This window comes from Furipterus horrens, unplaced genomic scaffold, assembly GCF_987537825.1.
Source record: "Furipterus horrens unplaced genomic scaffold, mFurHor1.1.pri manual_scaffold_3, whole genome shotgun sequence".
Taxonomy (NCBI): domain Eukaryota; kingdom Metazoa; phylum Chordata; class Mammalia; order Chiroptera; family Furipteridae; genus Furipterus; species Furipterus horrens.
Window position 1 is genome coordinate 4,237,536 of NW_028327173.1, and position 22,759 is coordinate 4,260,294.

Genomic DNA, 22,759 nt, shown 5'->3' on the forward strand with positions numbered 1-22,759 from the left:
TATTGAGTAAGATGAAATCCCAAGATATGAGTGACCCATGAAAAAAATAACCCGGCAGCACTTTCTTTGCTATTTATTGCAATCAGACTAATTCTAGGGAGATTTGCTTTTGGAACGAGGATCGGAAAGGCCATGGGTGACTGTAAGGGAAGCAAAAACTTGTCCTCTACCTTCTTAGGGCCCCTGGCTGGGCCTTTGAATTAAACTTCGCTGAAAAGACTAACAGGGGAAAAGCATAGACATTTAATGCAAGTTTTATCATGACCTGGGAGCCTACATGAGGAAATGACCCCAAGAAGTGGTAAAACAAATGCTCCTATACTGGGTTGGACAAAGAGTGATGGTTGTGGAAAAGTAATTAAATTAAAATGAAGCGACTTAAAGAAGATAAAAAGTTATTTATTTTAATAAGATCTCTTTGTACAAATTCTGCCAGACTCAGCTCCCTCTCTGGTGGCAAAAATGTTTCTTTACTCCCGGCATAGGGAGGGCTGTATAACATGAGAGTTTCACCTTCTGCTTTCAGGAAGAAAAAAAAAAAAGGAATCAGTGACTTTTTCCACCTGTTGTTTTCCAAATGTCTTTTAACAGAATAATCAATAACTCCTTCAGTAACATTACCAACACCGGTCCTCCATGGTTGGATTGTGAGCTCCACAGGACAGAACAATATTTAATTAAATGTTGCCAGGCGCTGCAAGACACTGGTGAGTCTTTCAGTGTGTGCCTCCCACAACACCTGACCACTGGTGAAGTGCTGAATTGTTGATTAAAAGATGCGGTGGGTGGGATGGGGTTGCTGCTCTACCTGGAAATAAAACTGAACTAGGAAGTGTCTCCATTGCCAGTGTTTTTTGGTAAGTGGTTTTTTTATTTTGTTTTGGAAATGTGTGATGTGAAATGGGTATGAACTATGAAGTTAAGAGAGTGTCATGAGTGATGCTGACTTATTAAGCAATACTGGTAAGAGTTGACTGGGTAGTGTGAAATTTGACATCAGAATATCTGAATTTGACCCAGACTCTGCAGGACCTTATACAGTCAGTTCACCCCTCTGGATCTCAACCTATGCATCTTATGAAATGAAAATTTGTTACTACCTGCCAGGAAGTCAATATATAATGTCGACAACCAGTAAGTGAGACATAACTATTAGTATATTGTTTAAAAATACTGAGATAGCCATCAAGTGAAATAATTTAAGGAGCTGAAAATAATGGCCTCTGAAGAGCAGGGCTGAAGGGCTGAGTGAGAAGGCTGCTGTTCTTCATTATGAGCCTTTTAATGCTGTGTCACCGGGCTACAGTCGTATTACAAAATCTGAGTGCCGCAGTCTGTCATTTGGCCGTGGTGATCTGGTTCAGATATAGGTAGCTTGGCTGGGGCAGCTCTGTTCCACGTGTTCATTTTGAAACCCAGTTTGGGAGCGTGGCAGCACCTTCCCCGGGGAAAGCTCTTCCCACAGCAGTGCAGAAGGACGACAGAGCAAGTCTCATCACTGGTCAGTGCTTTTCAGGGCTGTGGTCAGCCCATGTCTGCTAACATGCCATTAGCCCAAACAAGGACAAATCCAAAGTCAAGGAGCAGTGCCTTCCACTCACGCGATGAGAGTATTTCTGAAAAATAATCCAACTTACCACGAGTAATTTGAGTTTTAAAAACTGTGTGCAATCTCATCATTTGATTAAAATAAATGCTTACTTAGGACCATTTCAGATCTTGATGGAGATGCAGTCATCTCAGGAGGTCCTTTCTCTTTCACCGCTGAAGCACCTTGTCATTTTTCGTAAAGATTTTATTTATTTATTTTTAGAGAGAGAGGAAGGAAGGGAGAAAGAGAGGGAGAGAAACATCAGTGTGTGGTTTGCCTCTTGCACACCCCCAACTGGGGGCCCGGCCTGCAACCCAGGCATGTGCCCCGACTGGGAATCGAACCGACGACCTTTTAGTTTGCAGTTCCGGTGCTCAAGCCAGAGCCACACCAGCCAAGGCTGGCAGCTTGCAGTTTTTATTCTGTCATGGCTTTTCTTCTAAAAATGCAAAGTGATTCCAGACACTTAAAGGTTTTGCACGAGTGCAAAGCGTTACATAAATGAATCTATTTACAGTTTTAAAAACTGAATAAAAACCACTGTCATTGGCGCTATAAGGTTAACATGAGATATATGAACGTGGTCTGTAAACCAAGCGAGAAAAATAACGTTATTTCTTAAAATAAACATGTTTTTAACATCTAAATTGGAACTTTATAAACACATTTAAAATACTATTTGATCTCACCTATTACTGGTGAGAGCGCTAAGTGACCCAACTTGTATGGAGTTGCTCGTGTATTTCCCATTCCTGGGAACTGACCCTCCAGTTACATCCACACAAGTAGGACATACAGATAAGGTCCTTCAGCGCAGTGCTGCGTTTCCCCACAGGGCTGTCTGCAGAGAGAACGACTGGAAATAACCTCAGTGCTATCCGCAGGGCGCCAGTCAATGAGCTATGGGGGAGGGGGTAGAGGAAATGTTTTATGAGGAAAAAAAAGTATATATTATATATTATATTATAGTATTATAGATAATAGTATATATTATCTTGCAAAGATGCTGGAAAGATGCCCAAGAAACTAACATCCTGTTAGGGATGGGAATGGAACTGGATGCGGATGGAGATAAGGAACCTGTCCAATATAACCGGGATCCTCTTGGTTTTTGAAACTAGTAAAAGTATCAGTATTCAAACATTAAAAAACAAAATGTGAGGTTATAATTTCAATACATTTAATCAAGTGCTTGTTAGACTTAAGTGCTCAGTATTGCTCTAATTCTGTGGCTGCAGAAGCAGCACTGGGGTCTTTTAAAAACACTGCTTTGAGGAACGAATGAATCCACGTGAAATTACCGCGCGTACATTAGTCGCCACCAATGGTGACCGAGCGTGGGGTTGATAAAGCCAGGACCACCTCGATGGAAGTCCCAACAGGGCGGAGGCGACACGGGAAAGCGCTGCAGAAGGAGGAACAGTGCAGAGAGAGCCCTAAGAGCGCAGAGAAAGCGTGAAGGAGCGACTCTCTTTTAGGAAAATACAAGTTTAGAGGAAGAAGCCCCGGCTGCGCGGTTGGAAAGCGCACCTACGGGCTGCGGCAAAAAGGCGGGGTAAACCCAGCAGCTGCTGCGGATACACAGGACCGCGCCATTCGGGGGCGGGGTTTCGTGCGCACGCGCGAGTCCACGGGATTCTCGAGCTGCCGGACATCCCAGCTGGAACCAGGCTCATCACACTCTCGGGACGCATAACAGACGTCACGCCGCGGTTCTCCCAGGTGAGTTCGGCCCACCGGATGTGACGTAACGCGCTGCGAGCGACGTGAGTCTGCGCAGTGAGGAAAGGTAGGCAGCCCGGCGGCATGCGTCTGCGCAGTGCTGAGCTGAGGGCCTGTGTCGGGCGGTGTCCGTGCGTGCTCGCGTGCGTCCTGCGTGCGTGCCCGGTTAGTGCGGTTTTGGTCCCGTTGTCCTCGGCGCCGCAGTGTCGCCGAACTGGCCGAGGAGTTGCGTTTGTAGGAGGAAAAGCGAGGTTCAGGTCTGGGCCTGGGGAGCGTGGCGCGTGCGCAGGCCTTGGCGCTGCGGGGCGGCGAGAGGACGCCTGGCCCCCTGGCGCGACAGTCCCGCGCCGCCGGGGCGGGGCCTCGGGGCGAAGCTCCCCCGAGACGGCGTCCCCGATCCCCCCCGCGTCTTAGCACCGCGCGGCCTGCCCGTATAAGTGGGGAGGCTTTTGGCTGCCCGCGCGGCAGCGGCTGTAGAGCTGCCGACACTGTGCGTAGCGTCCCAGCGGTTTGCTGCCGGCTAACCCGCGCGCGCTGGAGCCGTTTTGTAAAAGTCTGCGCGCACCAGTTCCCCCGAAGAAGAGGCTGAAACCCACTTAGGCCCCGGCGTGGCGGCCGCCCTTTGCAGTGAGAGGAGTGTCTGGGCGGGTCGCCGCCGGGGAGGGGGATTCCCGTCGCTCTGTCAGAAGAAACATGTCCGTGTATTTAACGCCGTTAACCCCCCGCCTCGCTCTGAATTTTTAGTGCTATTACTAGAACTAAAAAACAAAATCCCCTCAAAAGTCTCATCGGCTAACTGCTGAAGGCTGTATTTAGGTTTCTGCCCGAGAAATGAAATGTAGTCATTTCCCTATAAAACGGTATTTCAGAAAAGGCTTCCCACGTCCCTGATTGTATGACCCGCGGGACCCACGGCCTTGTGTTTCAGAAAACTCCCATCTGCACCGTGTTACTAGAAACCGGATTTTAAAAAACACGTTGAGAGAAATTAATATGAATACGGGCTAGCGACCGTGCGGGGCTTTCATCTCAGAAATGCAGCGGCTGAAGTTCTGTGCGAACCAGGGTTCCCCTAAAATGCTCTTTCCGTGTTCAGCCGTGTTCGTCCATCAGAACTCGCCCCCGGGAGGCATGGACTCGGCTGAAACGTGTTTCTAAACAGTGAAAAGCTTGGCTGTTCCAGGATCTCGGTGAAAGTGTTTTGAAAACCTTTTTTCTTTTTTCTTCTCAATGAAGTCTTTACGAAATCCAACGTAAAAATGGCCTCCAAACGCGCCCTGGTCATCCTGGCGAAAGGCGCCGAGGAGATGGAGACCGTCATCCCCGTGGATGTCATGAGGCGAGCTGGCGTAAGTCCCCCGCGCGGTCCGGCTCTCCCGCTTGGGAAAAGCTTTTCTGGTTTTTAAGTCACTTCGAAGGGGGCGGGGGGAGGCAAAGGGGGGCCGCGTGGGATGGAAGGAGACGCGGGGGCGCGCGCAGTGCGGAGTACAGTGCAGCTGCCGCGTTACGGAGCGCGCGCCCGGAGCCCTTGGGGCTGCGTTAGCCGTCGTCAGCCCGCCACACTTAGCTTTTAAAAAGCCGTTTGGGATACAATAATATTCAATTTTTAAAAGTCGTTTGGAATAAAACTATTCCATTTTTTAAAAGTTTGGAATAAAATAATATTCAATTTTTAAAAAGTCGTTTGGAATAAAATAATACTCAATTTGTGAAATATTTCAGGCATCACAGAGACTCCATAACGATTCCCTGTTTACCTGCTGTCTCCGGGTAATGGTTTCTGCTCTGTCCTAGTCCCTTCAGAGCGTCTCTCGAGGGACAGGTGTTTGCCAGAAAGCAGGCGTGGCAGAGCACTGCGAATCCCCCCGCTCCGCTCCCCCTCCCCGCCCCAGAGAGGACGCAGCGTCGGGCTGTAGTTCTCAGTCTGCGTGTGTGCTAACTGCCCGCGTATGTGGTCTGCAACCGCAGTGGCGTGTACCCAGGGCTAGGCCTCCTCCTGAGCTCCGCTAGGAACTTGTTTAAATCTTAAAACCACGCTGTGAGCTAGCTATTGCCATCCCTACTTCACAGGTGAAGAAACTGAGGCAAGAGACACCAAATAACGTGCCCGCACGGCCCGGTTAGGGCGCAGAGGGGCCGGCACGCAGACCCCGGCAGCCTGGCCCGGAGTGCGTTAGGCCTGCGTTCCTCTCGTTCTCAGTCGTGAAGAGAAGGGTGGATCCGCGTTGTCCGTTGAAAATTGCTGCCTGGTATTAACACAACGAACGTGCCACAAGATGTCTCCCTAAATTTATTCTTATGGTGCCTCGTTCCACAGCGTTACAATATTGTAGGATTCGTGCACAGGTTTCCTTGTGCAAAATGCGCGGAAGAGTCCCCAGGCTCAGTGCTGGAGAGAGAATTACGAGCCCCCGGTCGGTGTTACTAGGTTTTGTTAAATGGCTCCAGAGGGCCGTCGTGTGCGCCCCCCAGCAGGGCAGGGACGTTCCCGCTTTCAGGCTCCGGCTCTGGGTCTCGCCAGCTCTGTAGATTTCTATAAGATAACGCGGCATCTTGTCGTTTAATGGCCGTGGTTAATTGCAGGGTGGATTATTTAGAGTGATCACAGAACTTATCTCCCAAACCAGAACACCAGGGGAGAAAGGACAGGAACCAGACAGGGCGCCGGGACAGCGTCTGGGTCCGCACCGCCCCAGGCAAACCAGGGCAGACCTCCTTGTCAAACGTTTTGCCCGCTTGTTAGCTTAAAGTCCGCGCGTGGCTTTGTTGCAGCGTTTCCTGCGACGGTATTTTAAAGCACAGGGCCGCTGAGGCAGTGTCGCTGTGTGTTCCAGCGTTGTTAACACCGTGACGACGTGTTCCTCTTAGATTAAGGTCACCGTTGCCGGTTTGGCCGGAAAAGACCCCGTGCAGTGCAGCCGCGACGTCGTCATTTGTCCTGATGCCAGTTTGGAAGATGCAAGAAAAGAGGTTTGTTCTCCCCACTTGCAGTTACTCCTCCCTGTGATTCTGTATCGGTGTCTTGAAGTGTCTTTTGAGTGCACGGAAAGCTGTTGTTAGCAGACGTCCTTCGGGAAAGTTATTTCGCTGGAATGACTTCCCCACCCTAAGCCCCAGTATTGGGGGTCTCTGCCTTTCTCCCCCTTGTGTCTGTGCCTGGAACCCGGCAGCGCCCCAACCCCCGTGGGCTCAGGGCGTGGCTGGGGGGCCGGCGGGTGGGTGGGACACCTTCTGCGGTGCTCGGGCTCACGCAGGCCGCCGGGCCTCCTGTTACAGCTCTTCCCGCGTGTAAGGGCCCGCTGCCAGGTTTTCCATCCGTTTCTGCTTCTTTATTTGAAAGCTGCCTTTTACCTTCCCTTGGCAGCGACGCAGAGGTAGTCGTATGACCCGTGTGGGAGAGCCACCTGCGTGGTGCTTGGCTTAAGGGAGCAGTAGGAGAGCCACTTTTTCAGCATCTCTAGAATTATGGTTCTTACTCTTGGGGACGACCAACACCTGTGGGAGTCTGTCAAAAGCCGGGGTCTCTTCCCTCAGACTTGTGCCCTCCACACGTGCACAGACACTTCTGCACCCTTTCATGGGGTGCAGGCTTCCCGGCCAGTGGGGCAGGTGAGTGGGCTATGCCCTCGTGCGAGGAGGAGGCAGAGCCAGCTCATGATGGCCAGCTCTGTCCCCCCGAGGGGCCTGGGAGGATGAGTCCCTGTACTTAGCGGTCCTCAAATGCACAGAAGAAAGCTTACGACTTTCTAGTTAAAGTTCAGATAGTTCAGTGGTAGGTTGTGGTGTTCTAGAATATCATTACATGTAAATGGTTGAGACTTTCTAAATAGCATTCTCAAAGTGGGAGCCGAAGTCAGCATTTCTTCTCTGTTCTTTTTCATCCTGTTGTGTTTCAGAATCGTTGTTACCTTTTGTGTCTGTTTACGTATGAATTCAGAATCTAAAAGAAGTAAAAGAAATTCTATGCACCACATGTTTTCTTTTTTACTATTTAGTTTTCTTTGGTTTTAAAACAACAGTGGGATGTTTATAGTCTCTAACTAAATAATGGATGTTGCTCTAAATATACTACATTTTCATTTTATAATTTTCTAAATGGCTAAAGTTTTACAACTTTTTAAACATCTGAACCAATTTCTATTTTGTAATGTCAGCAAATTTTAAATCATTAGGTTTCTAGGATGTTTTGGTATTTGGGATACTAAACTATTACATCATATTTCTCTTCCAAGTTTCACTTTTCATAAAGTTTAAAATATTCTTTTACTTAAAATTTATTTTAATTATAGTTCATGACTATGTACATCCTTGCTGAGAAATAACTTCTAAGTGTAGATGTACATCAGGTCACAGTGTTAAACGTCTCATTCTGCCCCCTCCGTCCCACACCACCCCATTCGCATCTGGGGCGTCTCCCTTGTCTGTGAGTGTCTGTACTATACACAGGCGGGCGGGGGTGTGTGTATATAATACACCTGTACGTCTGCATACACATACATGCAGCTGTTTTTCTTCTTACGAGAATGAGGTCATGCTGCACCTGCAATTCTGCAACATATGGTACCTTTCGTGGTACTATTTACAGGTTTTCTGTATATTTCTATGTTTTGCTGGTTACAGCACTCTATCATAGGGATACACCTTAATTTATTTAACTATTTTATGAGCAGTTTTTTTTGCTATGTCCTATGTTTATAATATGAAAGTTTTATTGACTGACAGTTGGATGCACATTTCAAGTGAAATGTTTTCACTTTCTTTTTTATGCTTTAAACTTGTTAACAGGGCCCTTATGACGTGGTGGTTCTGCCAGGAGGTAATGTGGGTGCACAGAATTTATGTGAGGTAAGAACCATACAAAGGAAGTATTCGGCGTCTGCGTGTGCTCTGTTGGTTTTGATGTCGTTGACGTATTTCAGGAAGGAGGCTGTGACTGTAACAGGAACAGGTGCAATTAACAGTTCTAACTTAATTAAAAAACCTAATGACGTAGACGACAGAAGTAAGCTGCATTGGTGGACAGTTATTTCTGGACACGTTTGGTGAACACAGTCCCAACGTCCCGACCTCAGACCTCAGCAGCAGCAGAAGTTTGTGTTCCGTGCGGGGCTGCGCAGGGGAACGGCAGAACTGCGCTGGCTCCTCGGCGGCTGGGGGGCGAGGGGTGGGGTTCGCGGGAGCTAGAGCCGCGACAGCCAGAAAACCACGACTAGCAGGGCCCCCGGGAGGGGGGAGTAGGGGGACGGGCCAGCTCGGGAGCAGGCGGGGCGGACACGTGGGCCCCCGCTTCCAGGGCTGCCCCTGCGGTGCACACGCGTGGCGTGGGCCGCTGTGCCCGGGGGAGTTGCCCGTCTCATCTCACCTTCACACGTTTTTAAGGAAAGGATGCTTTTCTCTTACAGTACGTGCCGTGACTGGGCTTAGGAATGTAGGGACATTGTGAATTCGATAACTTTTATACTAATTATTTAGAAATATTGTTGAAAATATAGCTAGATTTAAGATCTTGCGGTTTAAGGTGAAAGCAGGTTGTGCTCAAGTTTCTAGCAGATACGGCGTGTCGCGTGCCAAGACCCTGACGCGCCCTTGGTCTCCCCTGACTAGTCTGCTGCCGTGAAGGAGGTCCTGAAGGAGCAGGAGAGCAGGAAGGGCCTCATCGCCGCCATCTGCGCAGGTACGTGCCCGCTGCCCCTTGGAGGCACGAGGGCATCCGGGGTGGCGGTCTGGTCCGGGGGGCGTGAGGCTGGGGTCATTTCAGAAATGAGTGCGGCTGTTGTTCCCTGCCCCTCTGCTTCGTCTGCACTCCGGGGAACACACTGTTTTCTGTGCTTGGCTGCCCTCGGGGCAAACGAGGCCTCTGGAATCCGGTAAACAGCTGTCACAGCAGGTCTCTGCCAGGGAGGGCTCTGCCCGCGGTCAGCAGGGGCCGTGAGGCCTAAGCGTAACAGCCCTGCCCTGCGCTTGCCCTGCGGCCTCGGGTGCTCTCTAAAGCCTGACCCCCGGTGCTGACTGCTGGAGTCTAGGCACTGTTATCTGCCCCCCGATTCAGAATGAGGCCAGCGGGGCTGCATAGCTGCTCCCCCATCTTTGACACTTAAGTCACATTTTGATTTCTGATGCCACTTTTAAATCCATTCTTGCTCTAACATCAGATGGTCTTCTGCCGTCTTGCATTTTTTCCATAGTGTAATTTTGAGTAGTGCCCCCCTTGTTATGGTTCGTTATTAAATGTTTGTCAAAAGAGGGAAACAGCCCTGGCCGGGATGGCTCAGCTGGAGGGCCGTGCCGGAGCCGAGGGTTGTGGGCCCCCCTCCCCGTCAGAGCACACGCCTAGGTCACGCGTGATGCCCAGTCCAGGCATGGGCAGGAGGAAACCTAGTGGTGGTTTGTTCTCACAGTGATGTTTCTCTCTCTCTCCTTCCTCTCTAAAAACAATGAGAAAATGTCCTCAGGGGAGGATTAAAAAGAAGAGTGACATAAATGAATGCATGGGTGGATTTGATAAAACGGCAGTGATGTTTTGTTCAGTACAGTAGACTTTTTAAAAGAAGCGAATGGCTGAGGACCCTGGGGACTTTGCATTAGAGCCGGGGTTCTCAGCTTTCTTTCAAAGGGTTCAAAGGTCACGCGTACCCTGAAGACATTACTTGCCTGTTCCCGTCTTGTCCTCAAAGGAGTGACAACAGTGTGTTGATGCTGGTACTCAGGCCTGGGGCGTGCGCCCGGGGGCTCCTGTGCTGTAAAAATGTCCCGTGGGGACGGTTATTGAGAGGTGTAAGGCACATGAAAGCTAACCAGGGTCAGGCACATGAAAGCTAACCAGGGTCAGGGAGGGGACCGCCCCCGCAGGCCCTGTCCTTGGGTTGCACTCCGCACAGCTTCTCGACCTGCCCTCGGGGCACAGGGGTAGGTCCTCTTAGCTGCCCAGGCACCCCGCCCCCGCTCGTTCTTCTCACCAAGGAAGAGGGGGTGCTGGGCTGGGCTGCTCCCCGTGACTCTCCTGAAAGTAGGACCAGGTGTCAGTTTGTCCTTCGGTGTCCCTAGGATAGCAGAGTAGCAGCCCCGTCTGGCTCACTGTCTCGTGCTCAGCAAGCTTGGTGCTCAGGTCTCAGGGTCACCTGAGTTGCCTTTGAAAAGGAACGGCGCCCGAGCAGAGTGCGCATGTCGTGGAGGGCCCGGCTGCTCTCCTGGGCGCTGGGGAAGGGGGAAGCGTGACAAAAGCGGGGTGGCTCCTAAATGTCGCAGTTACACACCGGGGACTGTTGATTGGCCTGAAAGAAGAGCAACTTTGCTACTAGGCCTGAGGGAAGTAGGGGAGACAAATTGGGAGGGAGACTGTCATGAAAACAAATTAAACTAAAATGAGGTCACTCCGGGTGGGGGAGGGGAAGGCAGTGGTCGGGTGCCCCAGTCTAGGGACAGTCTCAGGGCCCCGGCAGGGCCATGGGGGTCCTTCTCTAAGTCACCACACAGTGGCGCTGACGGCGTCCCCCTCCTGTTGTCCCTTGCCCTGCTCACAGCTGGGTCCCTGCAGACTTCAGAGTAATAGTGGTAGTTCAGTGTCTTCTCTCATTTTCCACGTGGCATGTGTAAGCCCCAGACGGCAGTAATTAAGAGCTAACCCTAATGAGTGAGTGAGGCCTGAGCAAATGCCTCCGCTCAACTGGAACCGGAATTTATTGACACGTCGCTATAGGCAGCAATTTTATCGCCCAAAGGAGCGGCCTAGAAGCCCCTAAGGCGCTGTGTGACCACTGTGACCACTGTCCTCGCTGTGCAGTCATCTCTTGAGGTTGCTTTAAAATAGGAGATAATGTAGGTGATTATTTCTTCAAGTCCTACAAAATTAGAATAAAGGGTAATTCCTGAATTCATACCAATAAAAATGGAGTGATAATTACGCAATTTTAAAGACTTAACATTTGCTGCCCTACGCTGCTGTCCCACGTTGAGGAGAAAAGTAAGGTGGGGAGAGACATCAAATATATTCGAGGCTTTTGATTTAAGGGAAAAGGCAGGGCTTGGTCTGAAACGGACGCCCGGTGCCGGCCGGAACTTACGCAATTACGTGCTGTTTGTTTGGTCTTCCTTTGTAGCGGCCGTGATCTGAGCAGCCCGTTGGTTTAGTATATAACCACTTTGTACTTGGACTCCGGTTGCAAAATGTAGGGCCGGCGAGGGCAGGTGCTCGGCGTGCCCCGTGTCTGAGCCCCAGCACCCTGTCCTTTACCATTGAGGGCAGTGCTAAAGTGTGTCTTTCTAGGTGTGACATGGGGTCTTAGGAAGGTGGTTTTTCGTTTTTGTTTTTGTGTGGCTTAGAGGACAAAAGGTAGAATAACTATTTTTTTTTTAAGTTTCAAAGCCCTGGTCAGGTAGCTCAGTTGGTTAGAGCACTGTCCTGATGCGCCAAGGTTGCGGGTTCTATCTCCAGTCAGGGCTCATACGAGGATCAGCCAGTGCTGCACCAGTACGTGGGACAGAACCACGAAAGACTTTAAGATCATGTAGCAAAGGTCTAAAACCCTTTTTGGTTTGTCCTTATTGGGGGAACCATTACACACAAACATATATGTGACCATCGGTGAAGTTGACCATTTCAGCAAATACATGGTGATAAAAATCTTATTAGCAACTGTGTATTTTTTTAAAGATTTTATTTATTCATTTTTAGAGAGAGGGGAAAGCAGAAAGAAAGGGAGGGGAAACATCAATGAGTAGTTGCCTCTTATGCGCCCCCAGCTGGGGATCTGGCCTGCAGCCCAGGCACGTGCCCTGACTGGGGGTCGAACCGGTGACCCTTTGATCTGCAGGCCGGCGTTCAGTCCATTGAGCCACACCAGCCAGGGCAACTGCATATTTTTTAAGTTTTCATCTTAGGAGGATTATAAACCAACATTTGTTCATGGCCCTCAGGTCGTTTTAATAAAGAAACGCTCGGGTCTTCATCGCTCAGACCTGTGGGTATTTCACAGGTGTCTCCTTCAGGACCGGACAGTCTTCTATTCATGTTAATAATTTCACCACCTGGTGTGTTGGATGGATGAGTGCTAATTTTTTTTCAAGTAAAAAAATGAAATTGGTCTGTAAAATAGCGATCAAGTTCAGAAGTTCAGAGAGTTCCAGCTGCCTTTAATGTGTAACTAAAATTTTTACTTGCTAAGAGAAACGCAAGACGTTCAGCCCTCGGTTTCCTCCCCACTTTTGTACTCGATCTCAAACTGTCTGTTCCTTGAGGCGGGGCCCCAGCCTGTGTGTCAGTGTGCTCCTTGCTATCAAGGCAAATCTGTGATTAAATGGTTTTTGAAGTATTTTGAATTTGTACACTTTTGCCAGGAGTGCTCAGTAGATGGTTTATTATAAATACACTTCAGGCCCTGGCTGGTGTGGCTCGGTGGACTGCACGCCGGCCTGCAAACCGAAAGGTCACCGGTTCAATCCCGACCAGGGCACGTGCCTGGGTTGTGGGCCAGGTCCCCAGTTGGAGGCGTGTGAGAGGCAGCCACACATGGAGGTTTCCCTCTCTTTCTTCCTCCCTCCCCTCTCTAAAAATATTGTTTTAAAAAATAAATACATAATATATTTTATGTATCTTACTAAGAAGTATATAATTCAGAATCATAAGTATATTTTAGGTAAGAGCCTGCTGATTTTGAAGAATACTTTTGCTTTTGGAATTTTTAAAACACGGGATTTTCTGTATCTGCACTTACATCTGTATCCATCTTCTTTTTAGGTCCCACGGCTCTGTTGGCTCATGAAATAGGTTTTGGAAGCAGAGTTACAACACACCCACTTGCTAAAGACAAAATGATGGCTGGAAGTAAGTGCGTGCTTACGCTCTAACGTGCAGAGGCGCCTTCTCACAGCGCCGTGATGTGGCGGCGCGGCCCACCCAGTGCCGTCTGTGCGCGGGGTTCTCTGGGGGTTGGCGCTGGAGGGCTCCGGTCGCCCTTTGCAAGTGTCCTGCTGGGGAGAGGGCGCTGGCTGAGGGCCCGGAGGCCTGTGTGGGACGCCCTGGTGGGGCGGCTCCTGGCCATCGCAGGCTGAAGCGAGGGTGACGTGCCAGTTCAACTAGTGTTTTCACCCCACGCTTTGCCGGCGGCCCGAGGGTAGATTTTTAAACCTCAGCAGCAATTTCAGAAAGTGCCCTTTCACCCATAGTCCAAAGTAAAACGAACATTGCGCTCTTCCTTCAGAGAATGCCTGGGTGGCAAGCCCGTTTCCTTTGGTGACACGTTTCCTTTGTAAATATCAGCCTGACACTTGACTTTCATTAGTTTATGTCCTTAAAAAGAATGTCTTTTCATGGGGAGAAGCGAAGAGGACAGAGGGGGTGAAGTGGGTGCTCATTCCTCTGCTAACTCCCCCCTCCCCCTTCCCCAGGCAGCTTGTGGTCAGAGTTCTTGTTAGTTCTAGAATTTTTTCTGCACGCATGCGTTATCCTTCGTAGGAGAATATTTTCACTCGCGAGAGTCACTGAGTGTGCTGTTCCTCAGCTTGCTTTTTAAACCTGACTTTGTCTTACATCTTCTTTTCTTTTTTTTTGTTACTTATCAACTGTTTGTTTAATTTACTTGTGCTGCTTATGATTTGGGGGCTACAAAGGCAGCGCAACGCTGTGTCTGCCCTCCAGGGATTAGCTTCTCACAGAGACACAGACACCGGATTTAAAACACAAGGTGATGTCTAGTTAACAGCCAGTGTCACCAGGCACCCGGTGTCAGCTAACCGCATAGTGAGTGGTGCCTCCCCCGTAGCAGCGGCTGCTGCTCAGCGTGACGTTCTGAGCCCCAACCAGGTGGTGTCTTTCGTCACACGGGGTGTCCCTCTGGTGCCTGCCCCGCGAGGGGTCCCACAGAGAGATGGAGACCCGCGAACTTGCCAAGAGAACGAGAAATCACACCTGTGTACATAATTGCGAGGGAATCAGAATGCCCGTTTAGAAGCCGAACGGGCTTCCCTGGCGCCCAGCTAGTGCAGAAGCCGCGTTTGCTGCGCCAGGCCGCCGGAAGCCAGCGACTGCGCAAACGGGCAGAGCACCGACGGCCTCAGAGCCTGCTGCGGGCTCAGCCGGGCCGGGACGCCGTGCGGCGGCAGGCCTGTGCTGCCCTCCCACTGCGGGCGGTGCACTTCGGGCATATTGCCGCGGTTTTAAGTTAGTAGACTGTTCTAGAGCAGCTTCAGGTTCACAGCGGAAAGGGCAGAGGCTCCATACCCCGCCTGCCCCCACACAGCCCAGCCGCCCACGCTGTCTGCTTCCTCCGCTGCCCCAGATGGGGCGTTTGTCACGGTCAGTGAACCGGCCTGGCCACGTCATCTACCCAAAGTCCATAGTTTACATTAGGGTTCGCTCTTGGTTTTGTCTGTTCTGCATATCCTTAAATTTGATCCAGAGCAGTGTTTTCTTGAAAACCTATAATTTTAGTTGCTGGAAGGATCCTAAGTTGTCAAAACTTTTTTTTTAATTTAATTATTTTTTTTCTCTATTGCTATTTAGCCCCCTTACACCCCCCTCCTGAAAACTGAGTTTTTTTAAAAAAGGTCTTTCACATCTGGGCATTTTTAATGTAGGGCTTGAATTTGCTTTGAGCTAATGAGGAGGCCGTGGAGGTCAGAAAGGGCCTGTCGGGCGTCCTGCGGTGGTGACAGCACAGCAGGGGTGGGGCTTGAGGAGGACGCCTTCCTCTGTGACCTGAGGACATGTCTGCTGCTCAGTGTCCTTGGGGTGCAGGAGAACAGATGGGGTGGCACGGTCTCGGGCATCTGCACGGACGCCCGGAGGAGCCTCCCAGGCCCCGGCCCCGGCAGGCAGGTGGCAGCCTCTCGGCCTCGCCGATGAGGAAGTGGGCGCAGTCTGGCCGGAGCGCCGCCCAGCCTCTCCCCGCGCGGCCCCCACGCTCAGGCACGGCACGGCGGGCTGTCAGTAAGTGCTGTTGTGAGAAGAGGGGGCGAGACTTGGGCCCCCGCAGACGGTCTGAGACGTGGGGCTCTGCGCACCTCCTGGGGGTCCTGCTGGCCATCGCCGTTCACTTCGCTGATCAGTATGAGATGTTTTCATTCAAATAAGCAATCCCAGCTGAGGGGCCGAGGCTCGCAGTTCTTCCCTTCTTACCCTGAGCAGGGTGTGGCTTGGGTTTGTGCTCAGCTTGAGTAAGCAGCCGGCTGCCCGGTCCGGCCGCGGGGAGCCGGGGGCCCTGGAGCCCGGCGACTCCTCCCCGTGTGGCTGGGCCTCCGCTGCACCTGCTCAGGGCTGTGGGCGCTCGGCGAGGCGGGGTCTTCAGCTCACTGGGCGCTGCCCTGCCGAGCTGTGCGGAGGGGCGAGCGGGGACAGCGCCGGTAGCGGGCCACCCTGCCTGGCCGTGTCGAGTAACTGCCACCAGCCTACTGGCAGCTGGTTTGCCTGGGCTTCCCCGCAGTCCTGTGAGGTTGGTGTCATCCCCATTTACAGAAGAGAAAAAGGGGGGCTCGGGTCAGGCAGCTGCTAAGTGGCAGAGCTGGGGTTGATCCCAGTTCCCTAGAAGGGCCAAATCGGAGACGTGTCAGGCTTTCAGCACCCCAAGGAGCCAGACCGAGTGCCCAGGAGCTGTGGTGGTGGTGGACCCTTCGCTGCCAGCCTCCCAGGGGCTTTATCTCTGCAGCGCTTTCTGGCTTTGGGGTGCTTAAAGCTAAAGGAAATGGCCGCCCCATGCCAGGCTGGTCGTGGGGTGACCTCGCCAAGTACCCGGCAGCCGCAGCTGGCTCTGCGCGCTTGCTCCTGGTCGCCACTAGGTGGCGGAAGCGGGCAGGAGCCCACCGTGGGCGCTGCCTGGCCGTCGGTCGTTCTGCGGAGCGCCCGCGAACATCTCTGAGCATCCGGAACCAGGGCCAGTGGCGTTCGTGATGTTCTACCTGCAGAGACTGTTCAGGGAACCACTTACATGGAGTCGTGCCTCCCGCTGCCCCCGTCCAGGCAGCTCAGCCCGCAGCTCTGGAAGACCCAGCTCAGCCGGTTTTCTGGCTTAGCATTTGGAATGACCTTGGCCTGCTTGAACCACCAGCAGGTGGGGTTGGACTATGGAAGCCTCTCCCCTCAGACCAGGGTCCTCTCTAACTCTGCAGCAGTGTAGCCGGGAGGTTTGCGATGTGCTGTGTTCAGTCACTTAAGTGGGTGACGTGATGTCTGATGAGGGGAGTAGGACATGTCATTGTAGGTGGGGCTTCTCCACTTGGAACGGACACAAAGCCCATCGTGACGCCAAGCGTGATGCTTCTGCTTTGCGGGGAGCCCTGGGTGACGTTCTCCATGTGTGTCCATCGGGCCAGCCGCTGCTGAGCCCGCCCCAGGCTCTGGGAGTGGGGTCCCTCGGTGTGGGGAGAGCCTGGCAGAGGTCGGCACTGCTTCTGGGCCAGGGGTGCCTGCAGGCCTGGCTCCAGCTGCGGTGACAGGACGTGGCAAGATTCCACAGAGGACCCTCCTCGGCATTGCCCCCCCCCCCAAGCCTGTTTGTCCTTCATGTCCCGCGTCACTGCATGGTGCCCGCACCTGCCTGGGACACACAGCTGGCAGTCACCTTGGATGCCTCTCCACGTCTCAACCTTCACTGACTTCTGGGCATTTTCTAAGCCACATCACAAACCTTCCTTTCCTCTTTTTTGCCACTGTCCCCAGCTGAATGGCACGTTCTTTTTTGTCCCCCTTTTGGTTCCTTCCAATTTGGTCTCGGAGCCCAGGCCAGACCTGGAGGGCTTGCACACTGTGCCACGGAGTTCAGAGTCATCTTTAGGTGCTGGAGAAAGTTGGCAAAGGTCCTCCAGGGGAGGGAGCAGGAGAGGCTGTGATTTGCACTTTGGAAAGGTCACCTTTGTGGTGGTGCTGAGCGTGGAGTGGGGGAGGGGAGCCAGAGGGGCCGTGGCGCTCAGAGCCTGGGGTGAGGCCGTGAGTAGGTGGGCGTGGAGCATCCTCAGTCTCTGCCTGCCTGGGGGCATCTCCCTGGGGCCACCAGTCCTGTAGGCCCGGCCCTTTAAAGAGCGGACAGTAATCAAGGAGACTGCTGGTCGGCGGCAGCTGTGTGGGCGCAGGGACGGTACTGTGACCTGCAGGACCCGCGGTCGGGAGGGGGTCACAGACAGCTTCCCTCCCTGTGGACACGGGAACCGAGGCAGCAGGTGGTGAGAGGAGCGTTCCGGGCAAGGAACCAGCCAGTGCCGCGCTTCCTGGGGCAAGGAAGTTGGGGTGTGGCCTGCAGCGGGGGCGCCCTGTGGAGCTGGTTCTGTGCACAGTGGGGGCGGCCGTCCGTGCAGAGGAACCCCACCTCTGTGGTCCGAGTCTTGCCCACAGGTAGGAGCAGCACATTTCCAGCTGTTCTTTGCAGAGACGCCTTCAGTTGAGGGGTGCAGAAGGAAGAGGGTCCCCGAGAAGGAAGGACGTCTCCCTCCGGTCCCCCGCCCAGCATGTTCCGCTGCAGCAGGTGGTCTGTGAGACAGCAGGGGGCGCGTGTAACCCCAGCAGGTGGCCCCTTCGGCCCTGGGTGAGAAGGGAGAGCAGCCCCCCTGTGCCGTGGGGAGCTCTGGGCCCAGCGCCCTGTGGTGGAGGGGGGGCTAAGGGAAGTTACGTGCCTGCCTCAGGTTTGCGTGGGCGCTGCCCAAGGGACAGTGGGCCCCTTCCTGAAGTGGCTCGGAGTTTGGCCTCAGTACCGTCGTGAGGGAAAGGGGGGTGCGGGGATGGTCACTAAGGGGGAGAGGGCAGTTTCAGGGAGGACGGGTGGGCCTTTAGGACAGAAGGTGAGAGGAATGATGGCCAGTGACAGAGTCTGTCTGGGGTTGGTGCTGACTTCGGGCCTCCTCTCCTGGGAGAAGAGCCCGCCTCCCCTGGTTAAGGAGGGTCCTCTCCTGGGAGGTACTGACGAGCATGGAGCTCCCCTTGGGGGTCTGTGTGCGGCTCGGGGAGGGGAGTTCAGAGAACGCTCTGTGCACAGTGTTTCAAGTGCCTGCAGCTCAAAGTTGTATATCAGAGTGGCTTATTTGGGGGTGACATGTCCTGAAGCCCCGTAGTCACGTTTGGGGGGCATGTTCTGGCACCCCTCAGATTCCAACATTGAGCGTCTGTCTTATAACAGAAACGGAGCCGTCGGCATTTAGTCCCTGCGCTCAGCGGCCCGGTGCAGCTGCGGGTGCCCGCGTGCGCGTCCCCTTTCCCAGCCGCGGCCTCCCTCCCGTCCTGCCGCGCTTGGAGCGTGTGTGGCACCCGTTGTTGATGGGTGGCTGGAGGGAGTGCTTGCTGTCCTTTAGCTTATTTACGGGAGGCCAGCGATGGGCGGTGACAAGGAGCCGATTGCCAAGTGACCCTCGCTGTGCAGCGTAGCCCATTAGGACGTAACCCTTTTTGTATTCTTACGTCCAAGGTCATTACAGCTACTCAGAGAACCGCGTGGAGAAGGACAGCCTGATCCTCACGAGCCGGGGCCCGGGGACCAGCTTCGAGTTCGCTCTTGCCATCGTGGAGGCGCTGAGCGGCCGGGACGTGGCTCAGCAGGTGGCAGGTCCGCTCGTGCTCAGAGACTAGAGCCGAAGCGTCCGGTGACGGGTCAGAAGGAGCCTGCCGCCGTCCCTGTTCTCCACGTGCTCCTTAGAGGCGGGCGGGTCTGTGTGGAGGAGCCACGGCGCTGCCCTCGTGAAGGGGGGCCCTGGAGGGACCCCCGCAGACTCCTCACCCACAGCTGTGTCCCCACATTTCTGAACCTGGATTGCAGAATAAACAGGAGATTTAGCAAACGACCAGATGTTCCTTCTTTTGTCTCCCGTTTCTTCTGTGGGACTCAGTTCATTGTCAGCTTCGTGTGCGGCTCTTCACTGTTGATGCCGCTACGGAAACGGAGGAACAGTGGCCACGTGTGGTGCCGTGACTCTTTAATTAAAAAGAGCCACGTGTTTGGTTTTCGCCCGCCTCTGGCACCAGGCTCCCAAGCCCTTGGGATTTCCTAGGTACGGGGAGTGATCACTGTGTGTCATTATGTTCCTGAAGTTGCTTTTGGATCCCACCCAAGGGTGGGGGCTGGTGGCCAGTGGAAGCAATCGTGGTTAGACTATCGGGACTTCCAGATGCACCCCTGATTTCTTGGGGAGTAAAGGGGGTTGTTGAATCAGTTCCCTGGTGGCCAGTGACTACTCATGATTATGAAATGAAGCCGCCATAAAACCCTAAAAGGACAGGTCGTCGGTCCCTTTCTCGGAGAGCTTCCTCTTTGGGCAGCCAGAATGTCCCACAAGCCAGCCTGCTGGGCCCCAGGCTCTGCGGGGACAGGAGCTGCTGCCTCCTCCGAGACCGCACCCTGTGCCTGTGTTCGTGCGGCTGTCGGCTTACACCCTTCAGTCCTCCTGGAGTAAGTTTGTCATCTGGTGAGAGGCGGGTTTGCCGGCGGGTCAGAGCACGGTGGGGGGGCGGGGGCAGCCAGGGCGCACGCCTGCTGCTGCGGTGGAGGGTGGCCCCATGGGCCTGAGCCCTTTCTGGAATCTCATTCCCTCCCCGGTGGTGTCACAACGGGGATGGGTTCTCAGGGACCTCTTCCAACGCGGCGGCCACATCCGGAACAAGGAGCGTAAGGTTCCGGAGGCCCTGACCGCTCGCTGCCCACCGGCTCTGCGCCTTTAAGGGCCTGAGCCTACAACAGCAGTGAAGTGGGCTGTCCGGGTGCATCTTCACCCACCGGCTCCTCTTTCCGTGGCAGGTGGGGCCGAGAGCTCTGTGAGTCCGCTGCGGCCTCTGCTTCCCTCCCCGGGCAGCACCTCCTAGCTGTTCACGCGGGCAGCCCACCCAGCTCCCCCGCGGTGGCTGACACCCTACCCCCGCTGCCCTGCCCCCCACCACCACCCTCCTCGGCCGGGAGAGCGCAGCCGGCCAGTGAGCCTCCCTGCGGGCCTGCCGCCCGCGCCGGCGTGTGCTCACCCTGCCCTGGAGCATGTCGCCAGCACGGGGGAGTGCCGGCCCGTCCCTGGGTGGGGACCCGGCCGTACCTGAGGGACAGCTCCTGCCCCTGCCCACAGGAGCTGCAGGCTTCCCCCGCTTTCTCCTTTGTTTCCTTCCTTCTCCGTGACGATGGTGACAAAGGGGCCGGAGAGCCGTCGGGCCCCCGCAAGCAGCGCGGCGGCCAGACTGAGGGAGACCACGGAGTGCTCAGGGGCCCTTTGCTCCGCGGCCCGGCCACCGGCGGGCCTGTGGCCTCGGCTCCTTTCCTCCTCCCTCCTCTGACAGGACAGACGTCGGTGAACTTTGACACGGCTGGGCCGCACCGTCTGTCGCAGCTGCTCCCTCCCCTCTAGCCCTGAGCAGGCGGCGGGACGTGGCCCCTGGGCTGCAGTTTGCCGACCCCAGACCGGCAGGCAAGGCAGATTGGTGATGGTTTCAGTGTAAACACGGGCTGCTCCCCACTGGGCGGAGCGCTCTGAAGGTGCAGGAAGGCCATGGGGGCGAGAGCCCGAGCGACTCCTTCCACTGGGGGGTGGGGGGTGGGGGCGTGGGTCTCCCGGGAAGTGGGAGCTGGGACCCAAGGGCCGGGTGGGGCTTGGGTTTCGTTCCCTCGGCAGCTCCCTGTTCCGTACCGACTGCACCAAGGGCATCCCTGGGGCTGGGAGTAACAGAGACAGTCAGCCCTCGTAGAGCTCATAGGGTAGGAGAGGGGCGGTGAGGAAGAAAACACAGATTTAAGAACAGCTACGTTCTGTGAAGAAGAGCGGGATCCGGCGGTCAGGGAAGGCCTCTCTGAGTGCCTAAGAGCATTCCCGGCAGAGGAAACAGGACGTGCAAAGGCCCTGAGGCAGGCGAGCTGGGGGTGTGAAGGACCAGCTGGAGCCGGACTCTGGAATGGACTCCGATGGGAACCCCTCGCTCGCTGCAGGAGGGCCCCCATCTGCTGGCTCAAGGGCCCCCTCCGTAGGAAAGGAGGCCCAGGGCGGGAGACTGCGCCGTGGTGAGCATGGGCACCCACGTGTGGGTGTGAGAGGGACAAGTCCCCCGTTTCCAACTGGAACACAAGGTCACCTGGAGAGTCCATGTCCCGAGCTGCGTGGGGGGCAGGAGGGCTGGGTTTAGAGTTCAGGTTGATGAATTCGAGATGTCTGTAAAATACACCTTTCATAAAGAAAAAAATCTCGAGACCTGTTGCTGTGGAAACCACAAATTACCGACGGAGACGGAACTGTGTGGTTAAAGGGCGAGCGTTTGGTGGCTCTCCTGAGTCACAGGCGTTTTACCTGCAGCGCCTACCTCGGCTCAAGCTCCCTGGAGTTGCAGAGAGAGGAACCGGGTAGGAACTGTCAAGGTTATCTCTGTATTGTCGCGCCTCCGGGGAGCGTGTCTGAGAGACTCCTCAGCCTGGCAGGCGGGGAGGTGGTAGTGTGCCTTTGGGGTGGGGCCCTGGGACCCTCCTGGGCCCTTTCTGACCAGGTCCAGGCTCAGAGCCTCTCCCTGCCCATCTGCCTGTCTCCGGGCTGAACACACCTGCCCCTTCCTTTGGGGGGAGCGGTGGGGGGTTGTGCAAAGGAGACCTTGGGAACTGAAGGGGGAGGGAGGGGGCTGTTGGCCTTTGAAAGGGACCCCGAATTGGAGTTTAGGTCTGGGGTCCATCCAGCTGAACCCAGCCTCCTCCTAAGCCTGAGTGGCTGAAATCAAGGGACTTGGGGCCTCATGTCTTTTCTTTTTTTAAAAAGTTTTTAGCTCTGGCTGTTGGTGGCTTATTGGCTTGGGCACCGGCCTGTGAACCAAAGGGTCCCCAGTACGATTCCCGGTCGGGGAACATGCCTGGGATGCGGGCCAGGTCCCCAGTTGGGGGCACGTGAGAGGCAACCACACATTGATGTTTCTCTCCCTTTCTCCCTCCCTTCTCCTCTCTCTAAAAATATATAAATAACATGTTTTTTATTTATTTTATTTATTTTCAGAGAGAGAGGGAGAGCGGGAGAGAAACATTGATATGTGGGAGAAACAATGATCAGCTGCCTCTCGCACACCCCAACCGGGGGACCTGGCCCGCAGCCCAGGCACGTGCACCTGACCGGGAACAGGTGACCTTTCTCTTTGCGGACGATGCCCAGCCCACTGGGTCACACCGGCCAGGGCGGCATCTGTTCTTACACTCACTTCAGCGCAGCTTTGGGAGCTCCAGTGTGGGATTTGCCCAAGGCCTCTGGGAGGAGCTGCGTTCTCGAAATGAAGGGCTCAGCCCCCTTGACTCAAAGGAGAAATTCCTTGGGGTTGTGGCTCAGAGCCCCTGACCACTCTGGCCATGGCTTTCCCGCGGGCGGGAGGGGGCCGGGTGGCAACCCCTGAGGCCCCGGCCGGAGTGTCGACCTAGGGACGTGGCCGCCAAACTGCCCTGTGAGGGGAGCCGCTGTCATTGTGGCTTCCTGATGTCATGTGAGCGGTTTGTGGCCCAGGTGTAGAACGAGAGCCAGGAAGGGCCAGAGCTCACTGAG

The 22,759-nt window shown here is 54.3% G+C and overlaps 1 protein-coding gene and 1 long non-coding RNA gene across 5 annotated transcripts; one reads left to right on the forward strand and one right to left on the reverse strand.

The window, feature by feature from the left end:
* Positions 1-383: 383 nt before the first annotated feature.
* Positions 384-3,252, reverse strand: LOC150014121 (uncharacterized). 2 transcript variants are annotated; one of them, XR_016509620.1, is made up of 3 exons: positions 3,122-3,252; positions 1,702-1,773; positions 384-1,616 (listed from the first exon to the last, which is right to left on the reverse strand). It is a non-coding gene; the product is annotated as an uncharacterized LOC150014121 (long non-coding RNA). The 2 variants fall into 2 exon arrangements; XR_016509619.1 differs by lacking the exon at positions 3,122-3,252 and having other exon boundaries at positions 1,702-1,863.
* A 140-nt stretch (positions 3,253-3,392) lies between these two features.
* Positions 3,393-18,869, forward strand: PARK7 (Parkinsonism associated deglycase). 3 transcript variants are annotated; one of them, XM_090268526.1, is made up of 7 exons: positions 3,393-3,478; positions 4,550-4,662; positions 6,182-6,283; positions 8,099-8,158; positions 8,918-8,987; positions 13,047-13,133; positions 18,694-18,869. In XM_090268526.1, exons 2-7 carry the CDS (start codon positions 4,573-4,575, stop codon positions 18,852-18,854), a joined length of 570 nt encoding a protein of 189 aa, XP_090124652.1. In that variant the 5' UTR covers positions 3,393-3,478; positions 4,550-4,572; the 3' UTR covers positions 18,855-18,869. The 3 variants fall into 3 exon arrangements, with proteins under 3 accessions (XP_090124652.1, XP_090124653.1, XP_090124654.1); XM_090268527.1 differs by lacking the exon at positions 3,393-3,478 and adding an exon at positions 3,485-3,570; XM_090268528.1 differs by lacking the exon at positions 3,393-3,478 and adding an exon at positions 3,917-3,940.
* The last annotated feature ends 3,890 nt before the right edge of the window (positions 18,870-22,759 follow it).